The 24,848-nt window shown below is 34.5% G+C and overlaps 2 protein-coding genes across 3 annotated transcripts in view; one reads left to right on the top strand and one right to left on the bottom strand.

Moving 5' to 3' along the window:
- The window catches only part of IMMP2L (inner mitochondrial membrane peptidase subunit 2), a 406,503-nt gene that overhangs the window by 210,330 nt on the left and 171,325 nt on the right, over nucleotides 1-24,848 (bottom strand). Inside the window, exon 4 of one of the 2 annotated variants that reach the window (XM_054514816.1) lies at nucleotides 24,345-24,427. The exons of the other annotated variant lie outside the window; for it this stretch is intronic. Within the exon in view, the coding sequence (XP_054370791.1) occupies nucleotides 24,409-24,427 (19 nt within the window). The 3' untranslated portion in view covers nucleotides 24,345-24,408. Of the gene's footprint in view, nucleotides 1-24,344; nucleotides 24,428-24,848 lie in introns of those variants that run through there. 2 annotated transcript variants of the gene reach the window in all.
- The window catches only part of LRRN3 (leucine rich repeat neuronal 3), a 32,097-nt gene continuing 8,141 nt past the window's right edge, over nucleotides 893-24,848 (top strand). The window contains exon 1 of the mRNA XM_036400426.2: nucleotides 893-1,470. The gene's annotated coding sequence lies outside the window, so the exon portion shown is untranslated. The remainder of the gene's footprint in view (nucleotides 1,471-24,848) is intronic.

The raw sequence follows: 24,848 nt of genomic DNA, 5'->3' as shown, positions 1-24,848 counted from the left end.
ACCGCATCTCACTTCAGTCCACTAGAGGGTGGCCTGACTTGCTCAGGGCTGGGGGACTGAATTCACACAAGAGATCCAACATTTTCTTCTTTTTGACCTGTTGATAACCATTTCTTTGTGCTTCATTATTAATCATATCCTATTATAAAGTAATTTCTTTTATATTAACAGTATATATGATAAAAAACCTTTTTCTAACAACATCTATCTCATTTATTGTTCTATATATTTAGGAGAAGGGGTGATGATAATCAGAAATTATTCTACAGTTTTTAAAACCTTCATAGTTTGTATGCCCTTTGGTCATAGACACAGAATAAACAGGGGAAAAATAAATCATTCACCAAAAAGGATAGCATAAAGGGAGAAAGAAGAAAGAAAGGGAAAGAAAAATCTGGGCATCCTATTGTTTATATAATTGGATGGCCACAAAAGACAGACTCAAGCAGAGACAGATTGAGAAAAACTGACTTCTTATTTAACCAACCCCTTTCAGAGTTCATTTAGAAATTTTATTTCTCAGGAGGATGTATTACTGCTCTTACTTTCTACTGATAAGCCCAGGTAGTAAAATGTAATATTAAAAATTTGGAAGAGGAAGAATATGTTAAATCTTTTCCTATCTTAAGCTTAAAAAAAAAAAAAGGCACCAAAACTGGGGGCAAGGCACAGCACATTTTTCCTGAATGGTTTCATCATACAGTATCCTCTGAACTACAGCAGCCTTTGCAGAACTTCACTGATCTCTAATAAGTTCTTCTGAGTACAGATAACAGCCCTTAAAGGAAAAAAAAAAATTAAATAAAAAAAGGGGGTGGGGGTAGAAAACGTGGACCTCCCAGTCTGTCGTGTAGAGACAGAAAGCATGCCCCGTAGCTGCCGGAGATCGGAAGAGCTCTCTGGGCGCGTTCACGGGCTGGTGTGGTGCTCCCGTCCCCGAGCAGCAGCGGTGTCACGTACCAGACATCTTCCCACGGCCACGCAGCCGCGCACTGCGCGCATCTGGGCGCGCCAGCACCGCTCTCTCCGGGGAGCCCGCGGCTCCGCTATTAATGACCGCCCAGCAGCAGCACCGTGTCAGTGTGACAGCCCAGCGCCTCAGCCATGCACCGCTAACCACCATGGAAACAAGGAGAAATAAGAGCAGCTAGCGAGCTGCTCTCTCCCCCGCCTTCCTCTCTCCGCTGGATTGCGAGCCTCAGCCAGCCAGGCAGCAACAGCGCCTGGCAAACGCAAGGGATCTCAGCTGGCAGCACGGAGAGTCTCTCATGTTGTAGGATATCAATAGATACATCTCTGTATTATAGACTGTTAGACACACGCATGCACACCGACTCACACCCACACGTACATGTGTGCTCGTCTATACAGACTCCGGCTTTAATACAAGTATGTCGCTACCTGAACTAAGGATTCAAAATTACTGAGATGCAAGAACTCCTCCAGCTCTGAAACAACTCTTATTATAGGGTAAGTTCCTCTTTATTTTCAATTTTATCCTGACTTTTATCTAAGTTCTAGACTCTTTCCCCTTTCCTCTTTTTGTAAAGTTATTTTATTAGTATATTTTCACATATTACTTCCTGAACAGAAATGCAAGCGCAATATGCTCTTTATGCCAGAGATAATCTAAACATGCTTGCAATACTATTAGATCTGTGCATTTGTTAGCTTGAAAGAACATCAAAGGATAAAAAAACATATAAAAGAAGAATGTTTCCACTGATGTTTCAGAGGCAATATTAAATTAAACGCTTGCTCTGTGTTTTGAAACCAATAAAACAAAATACAGGACAGCCTCCTTTCTTCTCTCCAGTGCTAGGATTAAGGGAAATGCTGTTTATGTCAAGACCTAAAAACCACTGAGCAATGAGGCTGAATGAGCATATCACAAACAGTTATTGAATTTCTGCCAGGCTACATCTTAAGGATTGTGGCAAATGACTTCGCTTAAAAACATCCCCTTTCCAGTCAGAAGGGACACTGTGAATGTCTGATTACTGATGCAGCTGGAACTGATGTTAGGTAAAAAGGATCACATTAAGCAGAGGAGTTCTAATCTTCTTTGGTAATTAACAGGATCTCAGCAGGGTGTCTCTATTTACATGGAAGGAGAGTGTTTAAATCCATCACTATAAAAGCTTTGCCTGTTTTAGTATAGCAAGGCTCAGAACTGTTTGCCTTTGCTTTCCATGTCTTTGTTTTCACATGTCTAGCTGGAGTTTTTGCCCAGCACTGCTGATGAGAAAGAAAACCCAACACAGGGGGAAGGAGAAGGCAGCAAATGCAGGGGGCTAGAAAAATATCAGTGATTTTCTATTTAACCAATTTAATCAACTTAAAATTCCAGGCTAGCACTACAGTTGTCTAATGTGCTTGTTCTTATGCATGTGTATGTCATTTCTTCCATGCAGTACCAGAGTACCTCAGTATCCTTTAGATGAAAACACATTTGGTAAAGTGCATCAGCATGGATCTGTGATTCATGCATCAGTGAAAGACCGAGATAGATTTTACTGTAAACCATGAAAAAGACAGGTTAGCCCTCTAATGCATGCTTCAAAGTGAAAAAAATGCAATCTGCATCTTCCGTATGCTTTTGTTTGCTTTTTAGAGTACTACATCTGTATTAAAAACATCTCAGTATTTTGATTATTTCTCCTACCCCTTTTTCTCCCTTCAGCCCCCTCACTCCTGTGAACTCTGGAGAACATCATAAAGATTTTGTTCCTTTGCACCAATGTAATTATTTGCTTGTAATTTTAGAGCTACTGTGTTCTGAGAAACAAACTGTGAAAGAACCATCAACAGATAGCCACTGGCTTTAAGACTGTCACCTTTCCAAAAATGTCAGGAAATGGGTAGCTTAACAATACGTATGGTAAGAAGTCAATTAATTCAGGTGACCTTTGTAAATGGTGACAATAAAGCAGCTCTGACAATATGCCACGGCATTCGACATTCCCTCCGGAAAATGAATGAGCTTAAGAAGAGGTTTTCTTTTCAGAGTACAAAATGAAAGGTACTGAAGCATTAGCTCCTGCTATTGGCAAGCTTGCTTCCTCTATTTTAGGTGGTCTGTGAAACCTGTTTAAAGCAAGCTGGCTTATTTTATTATATGAAACACAATCTCTGGTCTAATTAATTAAATATCCTGTTTTCATTCACACTGCATGTGCACAACAAGCATTTCCAGCTCTCGGTTTGGATTTTTACAAAATGTGCTATAAAATAAGTAGAGAAAACCTGATTCTGACCTCTTCATGCTATCTGCAAAGGACTACTCAGGAAACTTTTTCTACATGCCTCACTATCTTCTCAGCTATTCTGAATGTTTATCCTCAGTCATTTTTAATGTAGAAAATAAGTAAATATGAGTAACTTTACAGAAATGCATCTTGGGTTTTGCCACATATACTCTAACGTGCTATTTCAAAATATTATACAGATATGCCAAAGAGCTTCAGAAAAATGTGGCCATTTCAATCATATCGATGTACAGAAATCATGCTGTAGATGAAGCTTCTCTACACAGCATAGACATTCTTAACCAGCAAAGCAGGCAAAATGTGTGGTGACTGCATGTTGGTTAATACTCCCTCAAAGCTCCTGCAATAATGTTGTAGTGTCAGCCAACGACTGGCTGATGTTGTTATGGTAACCCCAAAGTCCCATCTTTTAGGGTGGCAGCTCTGAGCATGACATCAGAGCATGCCTGCTTGGAGTACCCTGAAGTGGGTGAGTACTTCATTTTTGCACCTGAATTAGACCAGATCAACTAAGCAATGCTAGCTGGAATGCAGACCAAAAGGATAATGTATAATCTTTGTTAAATGATCAAGACTGAGCAGCTTATGAAAATATTCACATCCTGCTTTTCACTTGTAATCACTTGTCATTTGTCAATAGAAAACAAAACTAAGTATTTGCAAGAGAGAGCAAACCATTTAGGAGTGTTGGAGCCACTTTCGTTGACTCTCATCCATAACCTTGATTGTATTAGCAATGAAAAGCTAGCCAAAAGCTTTGCTGCTTGCTGACAATCACTCTTAATTAAAGTTAGACTGGTATTTAATAGCCAAGCTTTAGAGTATTAAAACAATAGAAGACAAGCAGTAGAAAACAAAAAGACTTTTTCAAGACCAGCTCTGTCTTCAATTGAAAGAAAAGTCACCATAGAGAGAAAAAGTATACCTTTTTGAACTATATATAGATAGTTTTAGTGTTTCATGGTACGTTACTGGTTTAGTTAATTCATATGTCCTTTCTTCAGATAGTACCATTAAAAGCTGAAGGAAAACAAAACTCTTGAGAGAGACATTGTCAGAAACTACCTTGAAATACTCTTCCATGTCAAATTCCGCAAACTCAACTTCATATCAAGAAGCAAAAACTGACAATGAAAAACCAATTTCACATGTAGCACTCAAGGAACAATTTTCTAAAGACAAAGGAATGGAGAGTTTCTAAAATTTTTCTGAAGATCAAAAATCAGACAGTCTCTAATTATTTTTTAACAGAATATGACTTCTACAAGCCTTCATGCTACTTTAAAAGAATACTAATTCTCATTCTTACAACACAACAAGCAATTAAAATCATTTGCTTCACTGAAAGAAAATGCCAGTAGAATTTGAGAAGAAACAGTAGTGACAGATGTCATTAGAAAGGTCATTAAACACATTAGTATTAAGAGAAAAATCAATGCTTCTCATTAAAACTGTAATGTAACTGTAAAAAGGAATTACTGTGCCTTTTACTTATTCAACTGACCAGTCCACAAACTGTTAAAAGCCATTATTGTGAAATGGTGTAGTTCATAAAGAGCTTATTTAAATCAACAGTATGACCTTCAGTGTTATACAAAAAATCTATAAATGATTTCATCAATTTTTCCTCAATAAAGTCATATCCTCAACTGAACTGAACTGATAAATGTTTATTAGCACAGCACATGCAGCTATATTCATCTGCACCAGAGAAAGATCCAATATGGATGTCAATAAGATTACTTTACATTGGGTTCTTCATGGAGTAGCTCAATATGGCACCTTGTGAAAAAGAGTATTTTCATGAGGGCCAAATACGAACTACATTCACAATTTTCCTTGATCCAATTCTCTGCCAACAGGATTTCATATTCTTTATGCATGGAAGATCAACTATAATACAAGCTACAGACATGCTCTCACCCCTAGCATTTACCAAACTGCTTACTTTTCTTCAAAGCAAAAACAAATGCAGACATTAAAACCAAGAGGAAGTTTCATTTTATAAACACAAATTTATACAGCATATCCTCAAAACCATTATCCTTCATTTAGAAATACTTCTTTTTCACAAAAGATTTTTATCTCAAGTCTCTTTCAGCTTGGCCACAAGCAGCAGTGGTCGAATTGAAAGGAAATAAGAAATAAGATCTCTGTATTCACATTATTTCTATTCAGTTGTTGTATTTCTGGAATCATTAAAATATCTGCCCGAAATTTAATGGTAGTTTAACTCTACTGACCTCTGTAGTAGAGTAGAAAAGAATTTTGCCTCTTTTGTGCTCCCAGCTCCCACAGTCTCAGTCAAACTGGGAAATGCTTTTTGACAATACTGGCACAAAGGAAATCATTTAGCCTTTCTCTTTCCTGAATAAGATCTGTATTTAGAGGTAAACACTGCAAAGAAAAATAAAATGCTACAGGGAATATTTTTTCAAAATGTCTGCTGATTATTAATATTACCCCAAGAGTCTTTTAATCGACATTTCTTGATATGCAAATAGCAACCAGTCTGCCAGGAAATACTTTAAATTCTCTATAACATTTTGCATAAAAAAGGTACAAGTCATAAGTTTAGCTGCACCAAAAACCCCTGGGCATCCAGCTACTAGTATGAAAAAAACAAGAAAAAAAACTTTTTATACAATTATATGTCTAGGGATTTCAGAAATTTCAAAATTACAATTTCAGAAATTACCTATTTAATAAATTATGGAATAGCCAAAAAAAAAAACCAAAAAACACCTGGGCTGTAATAGAGCACACAATGAAGAGCAATGTTGTGCATTGAGACATTTTTTTAAATTGCCATAGTCCTATGCTATTATACCATCATCCTGGATAAGAAAAGATGATTCTCAAATTGTCTCTAAAAATGCAACATGATGGCAGACATTACTAGTGCTCTTCTAGTGTGGTGTTGAGAGGTTAAAGGAAACTGGGTTGGTTCATTTTGTCATGGTGTTAAAATAAAAAGTAATTCTTATTTGAAATAGAATGAGCAAAATATACCAGATTTGGGATGTATTTAAATAAGTACAATTATCGGCCTCATTCCCTGAATAAGGATCAATACAAATGTCTCCTACTTCAAAATAGTAGCGTATCTCTGCTGAAAACAGATATATATGTGTCATTATTTATATCATATTTATGTGATTTATTCAGTACCTAAAGACCTAATAAAATTTTCCATCTTGACAGGAATAATTTTTAAGTGAAGACAGAAACTTTTCTCAAAGATTTTAGCTAGTGTCACAGTAGCTATAAATAGAAAGACTAGAGAGACACATTTGTTTCTTCACCCCAAGCTCATTCCTGTTGCCAAGTTCTCTCAAGTCACTGAACTTCCTCTCCCCTCTGGAAAGCAGCTTTATCTAGAGGTCATGTCAAGCATCAGCAGTTTTTGCAGATGACACTTATCAGTAAGCTAATTCACCCCAGTGCGGTGCAGTGCAGCATTTCCACCAGAGTGCAGAATTACCTGCTGAGCTCCCCACCCCAGCTGGCTCCATGTTCCATGCCATGGAAGGAGCTGAGACAGGAGAGACCACACTGGTCAAGGCTCACATGGGAGCTGAGTCTTCCAGAAAAATCTCTTTTCTGTGTAACAGCTCCAAACCCACTACATAATACTAAACTGCTCTCTTTTGTGTGTTTCATACAGAAATCAAGCAGTGCTGTAAAAAATTCTTCCTCCCTCTGCACTGCAAAAGGATGTTCTGAAACAATTCAATCAATTTATGAAGTACAGTATTTTCTCTTCTCAAATTCTAAACAAATAAAAAAAAGCCTTTCAGTATGAAAACTCTAATTACAGCCAAGTGGTGCTTCTTTACCACTGTAGCTTGAGGGACATTACCTGTACAACTCCTATTTCATATCATTTTATAACAAAACAAAGTTACTTAGGTTATCCTCCTAAATAGAACACTCTAAGATTATCCTAGATATTGTATGTATTACAACATTTTGAATATATACTTCTTTTTTACACAAGATGCACCATGTTAACTTTCTGAAATGACAGCTGAGACTGTAGAGCCACTATTTCATCACACTCTCACAATGCAGTAATTTTACTTTTTGATTTTGGCCAGTTACTTGTTGGCAAGCCCAATACAAGGCTAAAATTCAACAGCACTCATGAGAAATTGAATGATTAATAATGATTATACCAGTTTATAGAGGTATCCTTATGAGGTGAGAGAAGACAAAATGAGGTAATTGCAAATATAATGATCTGTTAAGCTAGAAATGTTTGTCTGAATAGCAATTTCACCCAGCATGTATAATTCACATAACATATTCTTCTGAATGTTGCTTTGATATAGATTATCCAGTCATCAATATTTTGTCAAACACACTTTCACTCATTTTATTTTTATTGTAAAATAAGAGACAAAAAGGATATTCAGCATCTATTCCAGGGTTAGACTCCAAACTCTAAGCTCCAGAAAATAAGGAAAAGTACCCTGTCCTCCAACAGCAGCAGCCAAACTGCTGAGATCTTTCCTGGGCAGAAAGAAGAGCCAGTCAATCTGAGGAACTGCCCAGAAATATTTCTGCATTTCTCACTTCCTCCCAAGGATAATATGCATGTTTGAACATGCATTATACAAACCCCACTCTCCCTCTGATAGGAAGCAATCACCTTGGATATTAGTGCATAGAGTCATTTTAATGAGGCTACTCAAGGCAATGCAGATGCAAGTGCATTCATTAGGCATTTAAATATTGCCTTCAGCAGGTATCATTTAACAGTAAACTGTAACTAGAATAGATAACTAAAATTATATACGATTTCAAAGATTTAAATGATGAAATATTAAATTACCTTTAAATTGTCAAAATTGTTAAGAACATTTAGGATCTTTGGTCATTTCAGTTCAAGCAAAGTATACAGATTCACATATCTGGAATTTCCATATTGGAGGTCCTGGCCTTCTGCTCCATACAGAAATACCCTTTGCTCTTTTAAGGGTTGGAAAATCCATAAACTTGCTGATTTTCAAATGTTATTCTCATTTCTGCTCTGACAGCTTCTGAGGTTTACTAAAAATTCACAAAAAGGAACAAAAAAATCTCCATTTATCTTAGGTGAATGTGGATTAAGTATTTGTAATCTTTACTTTGTTTTAAATTTGGTTTATATATCAATTCTTCAAAAATCATCTTGTGCTGGTATGCCATTATGTCAATCCTAGCAACAAGTATAGAAAACAATAAAAATTAAGAAAATATTATAAAAAGTTTAAATAAACACACAATATCTATGCCTGACACAAATATGTCAGGAAAACTATAACCAACTATAACTGCGTGTTTAAATAAACACACAATATCTGTGTCTGACACAAATATGTCAGGAAAACTATAACCAACTATAATGGTTATGTTGAGATTGTAGACTACCCATTTGCAACTACTATAGTTGTAGTAAATGGATTTAATGTTACTATAAGCACATTAAACGTTGTGGCATAAATCCACTATACTACTATTTAATCTCTCACATAGAGGTTAGCCAAACTTTCAGAAAGTCTGAAAAAATTCTGTTAAACCATCTACTCCATCATTAATTACAATGGAGATATTTATTTTTTCAATAAAGAGTAATCAATGCTCAGGGCTGAGAAAAATGTTCAATTCCATAAAAATTAAATTTGCATTAGCATTGCTTTGAAATACATTTTTTTTTGGCATGTCAAAGTACAATATTGAATCCACCATGATCTGTTTGCAATGGAAGGGTCAAAGAACAAGATTTGCAAGAAGTAAGAAAGTCCAGTTTGATTTTTACCTTCCATGAGTTTGTCTGGCATAAGAGCAGACTTTGCTTTGAGTGGGAGGATGGACTAAACAGCTCCTGAGGTCCCTTCCACTAGACTCTGCCATGATGATGCTCTCAACAGAAAGGCTTGCTTCTCTGCCATCTCTGTCTTGGGTAACGATGCACAGCACCGCTGTCATCGGAGCCTGCTCAGATGTCTTGGTGTGACTGCATCACATGAGAGCAATTTAGATGTTACTAGAGGTGAAGGGCACTGTTCAATCTGTCTCTGAGCTAGTTGGATGGAGATGAAAATTCTGAAAAGGCAGACAGTCTGCTGGACTGCTAAAGGAAATAAAACCCCATTTGGACATGAGGCAATATTTGCTTTGCTGTTACCTATAAGAGTAGGTAAGAGCAAAGAGTAATTCAATGAAATCCCAGCAGAACACTAAAAATGCTTTAAATGTCCTACTAGCTTGTTTAAAAAATTTAAAATAACACACTATATTTATTCAGTTAACAGAAAGCAACTATTTTCTAGGAAGAGAGAAGAATGATTCCCTGAAACATTACCATCTTAATTTGTAATCTCTGTATTTCTGCTCAGCCAGGTGTTCAGTGTTTTCCACAGAGCTGGGACTGAATACACTACAGTTTTATACACAGCTTCAAAAATACAGCTTTAGCAATCATGAATTAAGAGTTAGCATAATAACCACTTGATATTAAGTACTAAACTTTGGCTTTAACTTCCTAGCGTGGTATTTTACCTCATGTAGTAAATTTTAAACTCTTTCACTCTTTACATGTTATAAACCTGTAATGAGTTTCATTAGAAGTGGTTCTGCTGAGAAAACCTGTCAGCTTGAAGGTGTTATTTATGCTGAATTTCCGTAGTTATCGCCAATATCAAGATTACTTACTCCAATATCAAGATTATCAAGATACTCTACCAGAGTAATTTAAAAACACAAATTGTTCAATAAAATTTGCCTAAAATTTAGAGCACCCTTTTACAGATGATTAAATGGACACCATGTAAGTCCTAACTTTGAAAAAAGCAATGTGGAAAGGACAACAAACTAGAACCACATAATTCCAATACCTGTAACCTTATGGAAGCCATGGAGTGTAAAGCAGGACAGAAATAAGCTGCAGCACTAATTCCAGCCTTTGCTCTGATCTTATCAGTAGATAACATTAGACAGTCCTTTCTGTTCTTAGTTCTGCATGCGCATAAAATCATTGTCATGAGATTCACTTAGTACTAAGTTTAAGGGGGGGTTGGAAGGCCTTTAAAGCATTTTTCTCATATTAGAACCATCCCATGCAGACAGACCGCATTTCTATTCTTTAGGATGGGTAAAATTTATAATTTGATAATATTTTTAAAGAAAAATGTTTCTGAAAAAAAGTAAATTATAGTGCTGATACTTATCACTGGTATTGTAGGAACTCCCTAAGTAAATATTCTAGCACTGGAATACTCTGAAAAGTATGAAGTATACTCAAAAGTATGAAGAATAAAAAAGTTTTAAAAGAATTTCAACAAAATAATAGGCTATATAATCTATGTTTACCTATGACCGTTACATCTTCCAGGCAAAGTCTGCTTGTCGGCATTCACTAGGGTTAAGTATTTGAATGTAACTCAAATCAAAATGTTAATGATTCATTATAAAATAATTTCTTCTTGTAACAAGGATGCATTTCTCATTATGCAGTAATTTGCAGAATTTATTAACAAACACTTTCCAAAACAAGCACTGAAAGGTTTGCTTTAAAAGGAATTCCAGCTCAGTCCTAAATAGGACTCTTGTGAGAACAAGAAAATCTTGTCTTTCTAAATGCCTGCTGGCTTTTAACTCAGACCCTCATAGTCAAGATAGATGTTCAATGGAATTTGAATAATTTGAACAATTACAAGAAATTGTATTTAAGTGCAAAGGACAACTTTTAAAATTCAATTTAATATCTGTTTACATGCCCTGATAATCACACACAGCAAACATGATCAGCACTTACAGCAACCACAGCTATATCTTATTGACAGTAAATCTAGCTATTTTGACAGGGCAAAAACCAGTTAAGCTTGGCAGTTGAAAGCTTAAATGCCTTTCATAGCCATGCAAAATACGAGTGTATGGAAGATTCAAAGTAAAAGATGAAGGAGAACTAATTCATTGTTATGTAAATAGTATAGAGGAAAACCATAAGGAAGAAATTGAGAATATGAGACTGTATATGATACTGCTTTCCACACTGCCAATTTACATGTGTTTTATTCTTGGACTTTTTCTGCAAAATGCAAAAAACTGGTTACCCTAGCAACTGCCACATGTTACTCAGTTTATTTCTGAGGTACAGAGCAGCCTATAAAAATAATATTGTGCACTTCTATTAGGATCACTCAGCACCACAGAGAATTCAGAACTTCATGTGCCAGCATGTCCATGTATTTTCTGAAAGTTTAAAGAAAGCATTTTAAAGAAAGAGTATTGTATGTTTTTTGTAAACTCATTTTCTTTATGGTTTATGTGTGAATTAAAAACAAAGATTAGGAGCTGTATGGAGAAAAATGTATACTCTGTCCAACCTGATAGTTGTTTTCTGCATTCTTTTTTAGTACAGTTCTAGTAGAGATCTATAACAAATAAGCAAAGACTTCAAAAGTTCTTAAATGATTTATAGGATATCATCTTCCAAAGTGTAATAGGGACCTGAGCAACCTGGTATAGTGGAAGGGTCTCTGCCCATCGTGGGAGGGGTTGGAAATAAGATGATATTTAATGTCCCTTTAAACCCAAATAATTCTATGATTCTGTAATAATTCTATGGCAATCATTATGAAGATCTCAAATTCTCATAATCTGTTAAAGGTTAAGATTTAGTTCAAAGTAAGAATTAAAGGATTTTGCAGTTTCTCATTAAATGCAAATCTCCCCAAAATGCAGAACACTTTGTTACATGTCTAGGCCCTATATAATTTATGAGGAGATGTCTTGCAATGTAATACAAAATAACCAGAATAATAAAAAGGGAGTCAACTGAAGTTAGCCATTAATGAACATATCTTAAGGAAAACTCTGTCACTCACTTTTGAAGCCTGGAAAGGAATCTCTCTGTCCATGGGAGATCCACAGCCCCCAGTCCTAGAGACAGGCCTTTATCCAAGAAGTCTGCTCAGGAACCAAGCCACAACTCATAATTTATAGTTTACAGGTCAATGTTAAGCATTTTTTCCCACATTCCGGTGATTTTTTTTCTGGTTTCCACACAAAAATATTTTTTACTAGAATAGAGGAAAACACTTGGTTACATCCTCACTTCTCCTTCCAAACACACAACTTTGCCCATAAAGATAGTAAAAATATTTCTAAATTTGTAATTGAAACAGAATAATCAAAAATTAAAAAGTCTTTGGATTTACATAAGCATTTGTATGTTTGAATACTCTTCCTTCTAGCTATTTTCACAAGCTGTAACCAGTAAGTGTTGCTCCGTGTGTTTTACTTATCTCTACTGACTTCTATATCATCGCATACCTGAAAAGAAGGCAAAAGCTAAGGAACATCTTAGCAGAAGAAAATAAGCCCACATACATTTTTCCTATGGTTATCAGGGATGAGGATTTTGGCATGTAGCTAAAACTACAAATTATAGCCTTAGATTGACAAGCGAAACTAGAGCACAAGCATAACTCCTGAACAGGTTAGAAGTTTTGAACAGATCTGGCAGCATTATCTTGGATTGGAAGGGTAAACTAATAGAGGCTAATTCTGTATTTAGGCTTTGGGAAGCATTCAAACTAAAAAGTGCCTCAGATATTACTGCTAGGAGCATATGCTTCCCTTTGGATTCTTGTGATGTTTGGTTTAATCAAACTACAGAAACACAATAGCAGGGAACATATAAACAGAGCTTTTTTGCATTCCCTTGGGACATACTATAGAGTAATCAATTGTAAATTAATTGGAGAAAATTTGTTTTGCATAGCACAGAGAGGCAAAACATTAATTTGGAATCATTTGCTTAATGGCAATTCTAATATGCTATGCATGTATTCAACCTTGTTTTTTATACTGAGATGCAAAACAATTATCAAGGATGTAAATACCAATAAACTGTAATCTATAAGTCTATTACAAGTAAAAGTAGAGTCAAATACTACGTAAAATTTAATTTCTACCAAGAAATATTCAGATTAGTTATTTGAGTGCATCAAGTCTTCCATCAATTTATGAGAATTTACAAACACTTCATTACATTTAGGTACACTGGGTAGAGAATTGCAAAACCACTCAACATCACAGAGGTTTCATGTGGTACAATCTATCTGCATGTAAGCATTTGAGTCACTGCTAGCTCTCCATCTGTTACTTTAGGTCTTATATAAACAATACTGGCTCTAAGGACACTTTCAAGAGAAACCAATACTTAGCTATTATTGGTATAAGTCTAAAAATAATTCTCTTTATTTTTAAACAAAATTCTGCATTTGGTTTGTCTTATATTGGTCTAGGTAGATAAACAGATAAAATAAGTATATTAAATATACTTGATAAAGGAAGAGAAAGAAATTTTTTTAAAGTCACTCTACAGTTAAAGTCCCAAAGCACACCTTCATGTGAAAGCACAAGCACAGAAACTAATAAAAGAAAAATATGTTAAAAAAATAGTATTTTGCAGTTTATTTGCCTTAATAATTAAGTCACCTTAATTTGAGACTCAGTGAATGTGAGATTCAATAACTGCCATTCTTGCTCTGGTTAAATGTCAGGGCCACAGGCTTGTTGTCTCAAGATGAGAGAGCAACAATTTTGTGTCTATAATGAATCCTCCTGATGATTTGTCTATGCAATACTTTTCTTATCAATGAAACATCGCAGAGTAGGTTCTGTATTATGATATGCTTTGGTTTACAGAAATTCATTTTTATTTTTAACACTAGAAACAAACTGATGCAAATTTGACCAGGTTGTTGACTAGATCTCTGACAGAAGGCAGAGAGGAAAGAGCAGTCAGAAATCTTATGGTATATATAGATGTGATGATTGTGATGATTTTTGCTTTCCATACCATTAATGAGATTTGAGACCTCCTTTTTGAAGTTCCTGTCCTCAAATCCACCATTTCCACAGCCAGAGGCATTGTAGGTCAATGTGGTTATCTCAGAAAGATAAGGTTTTTGTGACTGTACAAGCCTAAGCCCCAGAGGCACTCTATGTCCATGTGGTTATCTTAGAAAATGAAGCTCATCACCACACAATTCTACAATCTCTGCCTAACCAGACACAATTGAGCCCTCAGGAATTAATGGAGTTTCCTAAGTGGCATAAAAAGCATCCTGCAGCAGAAAGAAAACACTGCACTGGATAATTCTGTTCAAATTCTTTGCACCTAAGAATACAGTAAATAGTTTGCAAGTAGTTCTAGAAGTATTCCTGGTATATTTAGAACTTATGTCTATTACATAGAAATAAAAAGTCTAAAAAATTCCTAAGCATTTTTGCAAAAGTTACATTGCATTCAGAATCCAGACATTCTGAATCGTATTTGCTTTTTTTTCTGCTTTTCAAATTTGTTTGCAGGAATAAATCTGTGTTCACACAAAAAAGCTGTGCAAAATGAATTCTGAGTCTATTACTTGAAATTGTTCAGCTGCAAAGCATATTCTGGCTTGGATTCAACAAAGTTCATAAGCAACAGTTTATGAAAAGTGAGTCATTTGCTTTTAAAGTACCTCTAACATAAATTATTACACAGAGGTAACAGTAAACTCAGCATATCAAATAACAAATATGAATTATTGTGTATTTTTCAGACTGGTTACATGGAAAAAAGAAAAAGTGTTAAAAAAACATACAGTTAACTACTGTAACCAAGAAGTGGTAAATGGAATCTAGTACACATGACAGCACACTGCAGAAAGTAGGAAACATCAATAACCCAAAGAGACATGGAGCTTGGCTTAGAATTTGAGACTGTTCAGATTATGCGTGGTAAACACTGAGCTCTCGTAACAGGTGATGGCATTGTGAATGCTGGTTTCATTCATCTCTTTTAGGCCTAAAGGATTGAGAAGTCTAATTCTTACCACATGGGTCCCCAAACAGCCATTAGGAAGAGAGCCTTAGTCTGAGTGGAAAAAAAGCCCTCAAAGGACAAAGCAATGAATGTTTAAATTTTTTTCTTTTTATGAGAAGTGCTGGAAATCACTGCATGGAGCAGAATTAGAATTAACATCAATTTGGTTTAACTTCCAACTCCGTTAACTTCCAAGGATGGTGACTAAGAGAATGGAAAGTAGGAAAAAAACCCAACCCTTCTCATTGCCCTCATCTTACTCTCCCATCTGCCTCTAGCAGACAAAACCTGTTTGTACCTAATCCTTTCAGCATAAATCAACAATTAAATGTAATATTTTACAAACATAAGGTGCAACTGAGATGATCAAATTAAAAAAATATCTATTAAAGAAAATCATAGTCATTCTGAATACTTAGACAATTTTTTTAGCCAAATATAGTTCTTTTAAACTCTGAACCTGGCTGGCAGGAAGACTATGAATATAAAGAATGGTACATAACAGCATCCCCCAAATCAGGATGTGAAAGGCATGGAACTACTTTAAGTTGATTTCCAGTCAATAAGTATTACAAATATTTTGCAGGCACAAAATTAAATGAGACCACAACTAACCTCAGCTGGATTCTGACACATGCCCATACTGCTGAATGCTCTGTCTGTATCCTCCTTTCCTGCAGCCAGACATTGAAATTTTATTTTTAACTCTACCGACAATGCTTACTTTATGAAGAAATAGATGAAGTTTTGCAGCAAATGTCAGTGCCCCCATGAAGATTGTCACATCAGACAGAAGTCACTGAAATCTGATGCTAATAATTTTGAATATTTAAATTAAAAAAGAGATATAATAAAGACTATTGGAACTGTTGCATTAGGTGTATGTTGCCTGATAGACCCAAAGAATTGCCTGTATCTGTCCGGTATGGTTTTGTAACCCCAGGAAGTTCTATCTCTGACATGTAGAACAGAAGTCTAACACTTGTAAACATTAAAATATCAAACTAGCACGGGTAGCCTCTGGAAGTAAGGATTTTTCTTCCAGTGAAACAAATTCTGTTTCATGCTGCTTAGCTATTATTATTTTTAAAAGAGAAAGCAATTAAAACCATGGTGAAAAATTCACCGAGAGCGACTTTCATAACAAAAGTATTACAGACTCAATAGCAGTAAGATAGGAATGAGCCTGTTCCAAAACAATCTGCCTAAACTAATTACCAAACTAATGAAGGCTAATCATTTCAAACCTTAATGACAGCTTGAAAAATATGCTATTTCACAATTAAGCAAATGAACCAGAAAGATTTTTTTTTCACTGGAATGTGCTGATTTATCTTTCCATTGGATTTCAAGGATCACATTTGTGTATAATCTACTACTTTATAGAGTAAAACAAAATAAATCAAAACAAACCTTCCCATTCATCAAAAATAGTTTGCTGTAAGTTTCTTTTACATTCTATTACAAATTCAGTGGAGAGAAATGCTGCGTCCTTCCCCTTAACAGTTGTAGAAATTGAGTTTATATAAGGGAAGTATTTGGGGACATTAATAGCAGCATTTCTGCTTTAACAGAATAGAATTCTTACTTCTCTGACATAGGGGAAGTCTAATAGCAATTCCTGAAAGAATTAAAACCCTGAAAATAACTTGGAAAACCAGAAAGACCAGAAAGAAAAGAAAGCTTACCAAGACATCTTCATTTTACCATTTCCTTAGTTGTTAATTTGGTAGCTACACAGCATTAAAATGAGATCATTCAGACTAAGAAAAAAACAACTATGAATGCTTATCAATTAAGCATAGCTAATAATTAGCCTTTAATTCACAAACATTGAGCATTAGCTATAACCAGAACGTCCTTGGTACCATCTTATTAGGTTATCGTCCTGGACAGTCATGATAAGGAAAAGGATATCTAATCCTGGAGAAACATTCAGATGTTTTGCTAACTGTCAACAGAACAAAAATTTACTTCAAAGCATGAGTTCCCTTGATAAAAAAGGGTTTGGTAATAGATCAAGCTACTAAGAACATAACCTGCTAAAAATTTTTGGACTGGTGCAGATCACTACACAACAATGTTCAAAGGCATATCAAGCCTTGCCTTACCTTTGTCAAGGTATAATTGTAATTTTCCATTTTTATTTCTTTCAAGCTAATTATAGTGGTTTGTTACTGAGTATCTATGTCTCCACCTGCAGTGGAAATGCCATCTTTCATTAAAACATTAGGCTAGTGAAGATCAGTTTTCTGCGTCCAGATAATATAAATTTCAAGGATATTAAAAAGGATTAAGACAGCCTGACTTTGGAGAGAACTTATCTCAATAAATCTTAAGTATTTTTGTTCCAATAAAAAAATATTTTAAATGTTTTTAAAATTGAGGCTTGAAAAATAAGTACTTGTAGAAAAAAGGCAACTAAGTAGCAAAATTCTTTGTATCTTATCAATTTACATTCAATTCTAATTTTTAACAGCAACCTGGGAATTATAATGAAACTAAAACCCGATTTTCAAGCCAAAAACATTTTTATGGCCTTCAGGGTATTTTCCTTACTGCTTGAAATGCAAGTCCTAAAGGCCTGCTCCTAAAGGACTGCCAAACAAAGCTATTCACCTCATAACTGCTCGACTTTCTACTCATTACTTCTATAAGTTTCAAATGCTATTTCATCTTCCCTGGATGTTGCTCACATAATTGCTCATGAATATCAAGAGACAGAAAAAAACATGCTTCACCTTCAAGGGAATGTTTTCAGGACTTTTCAAGTTCTCAGCCATTCATATGTGATACTTTGCCTATTCATTTAATCACAGGATAATCTCAACCTTTAACCAGCTGCAGATTACTGGATTACCAGAGATTCAGAACTGAAATTTCAGAAATACACCAGGATCATTCTCCACAACCAGTAATGGAAAGTGAACCTGATTGGTCAAGGTTTGAAAATATAGGAATTAGAAAAGTCAGTGTTCTGCATTGCATTTTCCAAATCTGGATTTACTTTCAAAATTTGCATTTCCCACATGCAACAGGATAGGATGATAAGGACAGTTTAAAGCATACTTAAACAAACCTAAGGACTGCTATGGATTTTGATCTTCAAATCCTTTCCATGTTTTATTTTCTTTGTACTAGGAATGTTAAAGCAACTTGAGGTGACATTTCCTAGCTCATTAACAGAGGACACAAAGTCATTTTCAAGGAGACAGACAGGTGGCTTATATATCATTATAATATCAAACAAGGAGACAACTATTGCCTGAAGGAAGGATAATTATACTACAAGAGAACTAAACTATATATTTAGTTCACATATATAAGCACTGGCAGAACAAAGTCACACACCAAAGCTGGATTATCCTCATTTACCTGTTTATATTATGATTAACTATATTAATCCTCAATTCTTTTTAATTGGTATTGGTTTGTGTACTGCATCAGCTAGCTCCATCAAGTGAATTATTTTCAAAGTATGTGCACTACCTGTTATCACTGCTGCAACACAGAAGACCCATTAATATTTTTAGAGAAACACCTCCACATCTTAATCTTTTTTGTCCAGACAGTCAGTCAAACACTATAGGGATGCAGTCTGCCTGGTTTTACCATACTAGCTAAGGAAAGACAAGTTAAGTCAATACACCCTTCCAAATATCTGTATCCACTGCTTTAAACTCTTCCATGGTCTATGTGTATTTTTCTTCTCAACTATAGCAGCATATATAGTTTTAAATACTGCATATTGCATGTAGGATTCAAAAACGATACCTAAGTCATCACCTTCAGCAAGCATCTAGAGATTTCCTATGTATTTTCTATGCCTCCAAACAATTTACCTAGGACACTAAGTACTCTTTCATTATGTTTGCCCACGATGTTTTCTCTATATAGACTTTTAATTATTTTACATACGTGACAGTATACTTTCAATTAGTTCCAGTTAGTTTCCATACATACTCCTAGTTAACTGGGGAGAACTATTTATTAATTCAACAAAGACCACCAGCAATTAATCTTCATAAGGCCCCTCATAGCTGACATACTTTTCTAGAATTATAATGCACATACAGGAAGAAAAACTACTCCATGTTTATTCAATAAATATAACTACTTGTCATCTAGCTGTAAATGATTTGTCACTGTACTAAATATTTGTACAAAGAACTAACAGCTCTTTCTCCTCTGTGGTCAGCAAATCTAAAACTGTTTTACAGAGGAAGCACCTTCATCCTCTTTCAGAATATTTATTATCATTTTCCTCATACCACCTGATTCTGCCCTAATTTCAATTTGTTGTATTGACCTCAGTGATCAGCCATATACAGCATTTCATGAGGGTTCTTACCTGTAGCCAATAAGCTAACATGATTTTTGGCATCTGCCAGGGTCATAATTTTTGTTTCACAGGCATTCTGGCGCCAGTGGTCCCTCTATGAGTAATCAAGCATACTATGTCTTTCTCCTTACTTCTGATAATCACTCGGATGACTTCCACCTTTGAATCAGAAATTACAACTAGACTCCGAAAGCATAACCTGTCATTTTATATCGTTGAAATATCACACTATTGTAAGATCCATCTTTACTTATTCAAGTTGTTTTACAGCTGAAAAAGACAACCATGCCATTATCTGAAAGCACAAAAGCTGATGTCAGGCTTAAAAAAATGCCTTAGAATAAAGATGTGGGTTGATTTGGCATAACATCATTACAAAATTACGCCTTCTTTGGAATCCAATCCAATCTTTAAGAGGATAGTTTGAAATGGTTTATCTGTCCCACTTTAATACATATGGTAAAGAAAGCTGTTCCATAATCACCACTAATAGCATCTTTTCAGTACCTTAATTCAAACTTGCCTTTTCTTGAGCCTGAAGCGCAATTTTCCATAGCAAGAGGCATTTCATTGCACAAATATATCTATGCATCTCCATTGTTCTGATCATAAGGTGTGAGGTAGTGTTCCTACATGCCTCTATATAAGCACTCTCTATACAGCAGATATGTGTATCCAAAGTCTTGGAATCATAAGCAGGAATCACAAAAAAATGCAAGAGAAAGGATGCATGGAAAATCTAATGCAAACTTTTGATTACAGTGATTGCAATCTGGTTGATTGGTATGAATTCTTGAACAATAAACACTGGTCAAAATTCTTTGGAAGATCAGAGTGTCAGATTTTCTGTTGATGTCAAATTTGGCATCCAAAATTCAGAAAGGGAATGCAAAGATGATAGATTCTGGAAAGCTAAGAAAGAAATACAAAATCAAGATGTGGCTAGATAATGTAAGTTTCACAGCTGAAGTAATCCTGTTCAATGCTAATGAGCCAAATCATCTAACATTAAGGAATTGAGTCAATCTTTCACTTCAGACAAAATTTAAAAGAATATTTTAAAATAACAGCAAAACACCAGAGGAGTTATACATTGGGAAATAATGGAGTGAGATCGATGGGTTTAAATAAACTTCCAATTCTGAAAGGAAACAAAAACACTTGAAAGAGGATTCAGTTAATGTTCCAGGAACTATAAGATTATTTTGCTGTAGTGACATACACTAGGAAGCAGAAGGAATATTATTCTTAACTGTAAGTATTGCTGTTTATCTCTTTCTTCTGGTCTTATTTTAAAAAGAAAATCTTGAGAAGATTATATCATCATTTTTATGTATGTATTTCTGGGAAAATAAAAAGTGAACCATGGTAAACATATAGTGTGGATTAGAGCAAACAAATAGGTTATAAAAGCCAAAAAAACCCATAATTTGAGGTCTAAATATAACATTAGTTTTGAGAATCACATTAAAAAACCCATAACATGTAATATTATTAATTACATGCTCAGTTGAGCAAAAACTGTAATTAAAGCTAAATAAAAATCCTAATACTTTCTGCAATCAAAACAGTACATGACAGTATCTCTGTGAGTTATGAGTATGCCTAAATTACTCCAACTGTTATAAAACACAGCAGAAAAGAGAACTTTTATTTCCTGATCTTTACAATAATATTCTGGTTTATGCATGGTCAGTTCTTGCATCCTGAAGTATTATTTCTTAGCAATCCATTTCTATACACTGTCTCAAGCAAAAAAAAAATACAAAAAAATTACCAAAAAATTACCAAAAAAATATAAAAAAATTACAAAAGCACTACAAAAATTACCAAAAAAATTTCAAAAAATATTATCTCTTATTGAACAATATATTGTGAACCTGGTTCCCCAGGTGGCTCTGAATGAAAGTAATCACCGAATGTAGTCACAATTATAAAAAAGCAAGTCAGCCGAATTTGGAAGGAATATTCATAATAGATATCTCATCCACTACTGGCTGCTAAAAAATAAACCATTTTTTGGTTTTTAATTTTTGTTTACTATAATTATAAGCAATAAATGCTTTTCTGTCATGTATCTCAAAGCAAAATTCATGTAATATGTTCTAAATATACATCAATTACCGGATGTGATTGTAGCAGAATGTTGCTGTGTAGGTGCATTCATTAAACCCATTTAAATTTTTGGATTATTACAGTTGATATTCAATACAATGCACAGTGGACATTTTTTAATATTATTATTATAAGGTCATTTACCTTGACGTGACTATGTCCCAGACAAACCATAAATTTACCAATAAAATAAAAGGTAAATTCACTAAATATTCAGAGGCTGCCATTAAAGACTGACAATTTAAAGTAATTTAGGTCTTCCAAGCCTAAATTTCTGTCATTGACAAATTATAGAATAGAAATTATAACTCCTAAAGTTACCATGTTTATAATTATGCTAATTTATTACAGTGACCTTCTTCCCCATGATAAAAAAGGAAAAAAAGAAAAAAAAAAAGGCAAATCAATTCCCAAGGAAAATATCATGTGCTAAGTATAGCCACTACCCGCTTCTGCCTTTATTACAGATATCTGAACACACCTATTTCTATGGTTTAGGCATTTTTAATATTTACATTTTGAGAGACCCAGAGGAAAAACATATGCAGATTTTGCCAGTAGCTTTGCTGGATTTTGGCTAGGCTTTTTTACTAGTCAAATGTACTACAGACTTGCAGAATCTGTACGGTAGCTTTCTAGAAAATCAAGCCAAAAGTGGTCTGAAATCTTTAGTTCTGGCCATCTGCTAGAAGCATCTGGTAGCTGGGTACATGCACCCACATCCAGAACGTGACTGCTCTCTTGCCAAGTATGTGCCTAGGTAACTGCCAATATGTGCTTCTCCACTGCTAACATGACAACTGTCAAAAGGAAGCTGAACATGTACGAATAAATCTAAATTAAACTAACATATTACTTTCCTAAGTTACAGCCATCATTTTTGTACATAATTGCTCAATAATGGCAATGATAAATAAGTCACACAGTGAAATCTGTCGAAGGCTAAGATCTACAACAAGGATACCAAGGATCTCAGTATTTTGAAGAGTTATGGTAACATTTTAGTCTGTTTTCTCTGACAACTAGAAAATATATATGTAATACTCGCAATGTGATACATCTCTATATAAAAACATCAGAATTATACATGCAATATCTGATTGAGGAAGAAGAAATAAAATTAAAATCAGTTCAGGTTCTTTTTAATTGTTTTTTCTTGATCCAAGTAAATAAAATTATGCATAGTTTAATGGACAAGCATTGAATATATTGCAAGAGGATTTGTAAAGCCATATTACAAATTAGAACATTTGTAAAGCCATATTAAAAATCTCATGTAAATGTAGATGATCATAATGTTTTTTCTGACCCTACCTGTATTTGTAGATTAAAGTCACCTCAAATTGCAAATGACAAGTTAAAATACAAATGGTAAAAAATGTGTGGCTCTCATTGAAATTCATTCTCGTCATATAAATATAATTTTCTAAAACCTCCACTCACCAAAAAAAAATTATTTTGTGCACTTTAAATTAAGAGAAGTAAAAAAATAGGTGTTAACTGTAATTACTGAAATGATTAATTCCTTTGTGAGATCAAAGTAACTTTTCATCACCTTTTGCTGTGACATTTGTGGAAACAAGAGACATATTCAATGGCTAGGTAGGGTATGATTAAAAGTTAAAAGCACATGAGAGACAGAACAATAGAAGGAAAATCTAAAATTAAAGACTAGAAAAGTAATGCAGGATCGTGATAGTAAACTAGTAGACTACTGCTAAAGGAGAAGAATAAAACCAAGGATATTCAGAAATTGCCACACTGACTTTTTTCTCTTATCCATCTGTATTATCAGTTGTTCCTTATCTTGCATTTCATTTTTAAGCTCCATGGAGTAAAGATCAGGGTTTTGTTTAGCAGCAAGTGAACACACAAGGTGATGGTCCTGATCCACTGCTTTAGCTCCAATGTAAAATGATGGTGCCAACACCATATTAACAATGGTAACAAAAATACAATTTCTATTAAGCTTTTTGAATTGGATTGACAAACATCTTACTGTACACACAGGTACTCCCAAAGTTGTCTGCCATCCCATGGTCAGTGATAGTAATCCCATTTAAAACAGGCTAGTAAACATACTAATATTTTTCTATCCTCCGTTTTTAAAAAATATTTTAGTGAATTTTAATTTATATCCATTGAAAAGTTATTCTAGAATGGCATATACAATAAATTAATATATATACCTATTCCTTTGGATTTCATTTAACCTTCTGCTTTCATCACATCTACTTTGAATACTGTGTTTTCTAAGCTGTAAGATTCAATATATTGCAATATTTTTCAAAATACCGGAATGTAATTTTTGATTGATACAGGAATGAGAACTATAGCAAGATCTGAATGAATTGTGTGTGGTGATAATTCCTCTTATATCTGCTAAACTCCACTAAGAGACTATAAACAAGAACAATGAATAGGAAGCCAGACTCAATTAGTGAGAGACAAAGGTTAAAGCTCATGTAAATGTAGCTGTTCATAATGTTTTTCTGACCCTATCAGTATTTGTAGATTAAAGTCACCTCAAATCATGATATTAAAAAAAAAAAATCATTATTTACAAAACCTTGTCATTCTTGTAACGGTCTAAGGTATGAGAACATGTCCTATTACACAGGCATACTAAACATTCCAAGACTGTGGCTTTCCCTCAAGCAAATTTATTCCACTTAAGGAGAAAAATTAAAAGGAGTTGTAACAAGTTCATAAAATAAATATAAACAGATACGCTGAAATAGTTATTCAGACAGTTCCAATTGCTTCTAGGGTTGAATGCCAGCTTTACCATTTCTTTTACATCTTGCATGTAATGCTCTTCAGGGCCAGTCTGAAGTTCTAAAAATCAAACATTAGAAAAAAAGTAAAAAGGGTTTCTAAAATTAGTCAAGGTCCCTACCCAAATTTTTCACAAATGCCCAGATATTTCAGGTACTCACTTTTGAGATTTTCAACTTAAGACATTTGGCACTCTCAAGAACACCTCAGAAACACAAAATTTCTAGAAAATCCTTATTTGTCTTTCAATGTGAGGCTATATCTTAGCTACACGTAGGAATATAAAATATTAAGAGCATATTACAGTGAGCATATTCGCTTTTGTAAAGAGAAACAGAATGAAACACCAGAGAGTGCTCCAGAGAGTGGAATGAAAGCAAGGCCGCACAGGCTAGCAGAAATGTTTTCCATTTTTACACTGCCTATATAATTTTCAGGAATCCTCTCAGATCAGCTAGTATAGCTTACTTCCATAAATATC

Source organism: Molothrus ater, chromosome 5, assembly GCF_012460135.2.
Source record: "Molothrus ater isolate BHLD 08-10-18 breed brown headed cowbird chromosome 5, BPBGC_Mater_1.1, whole genome shotgun sequence".
NCBI lineage: Eukaryota > Metazoa > Chordata > Aves > Passeriformes > Icteridae > Molothrus > Molothrus ater.
This window is presented reverse-complemented; position numbering and strand designations above follow the sequence as displayed.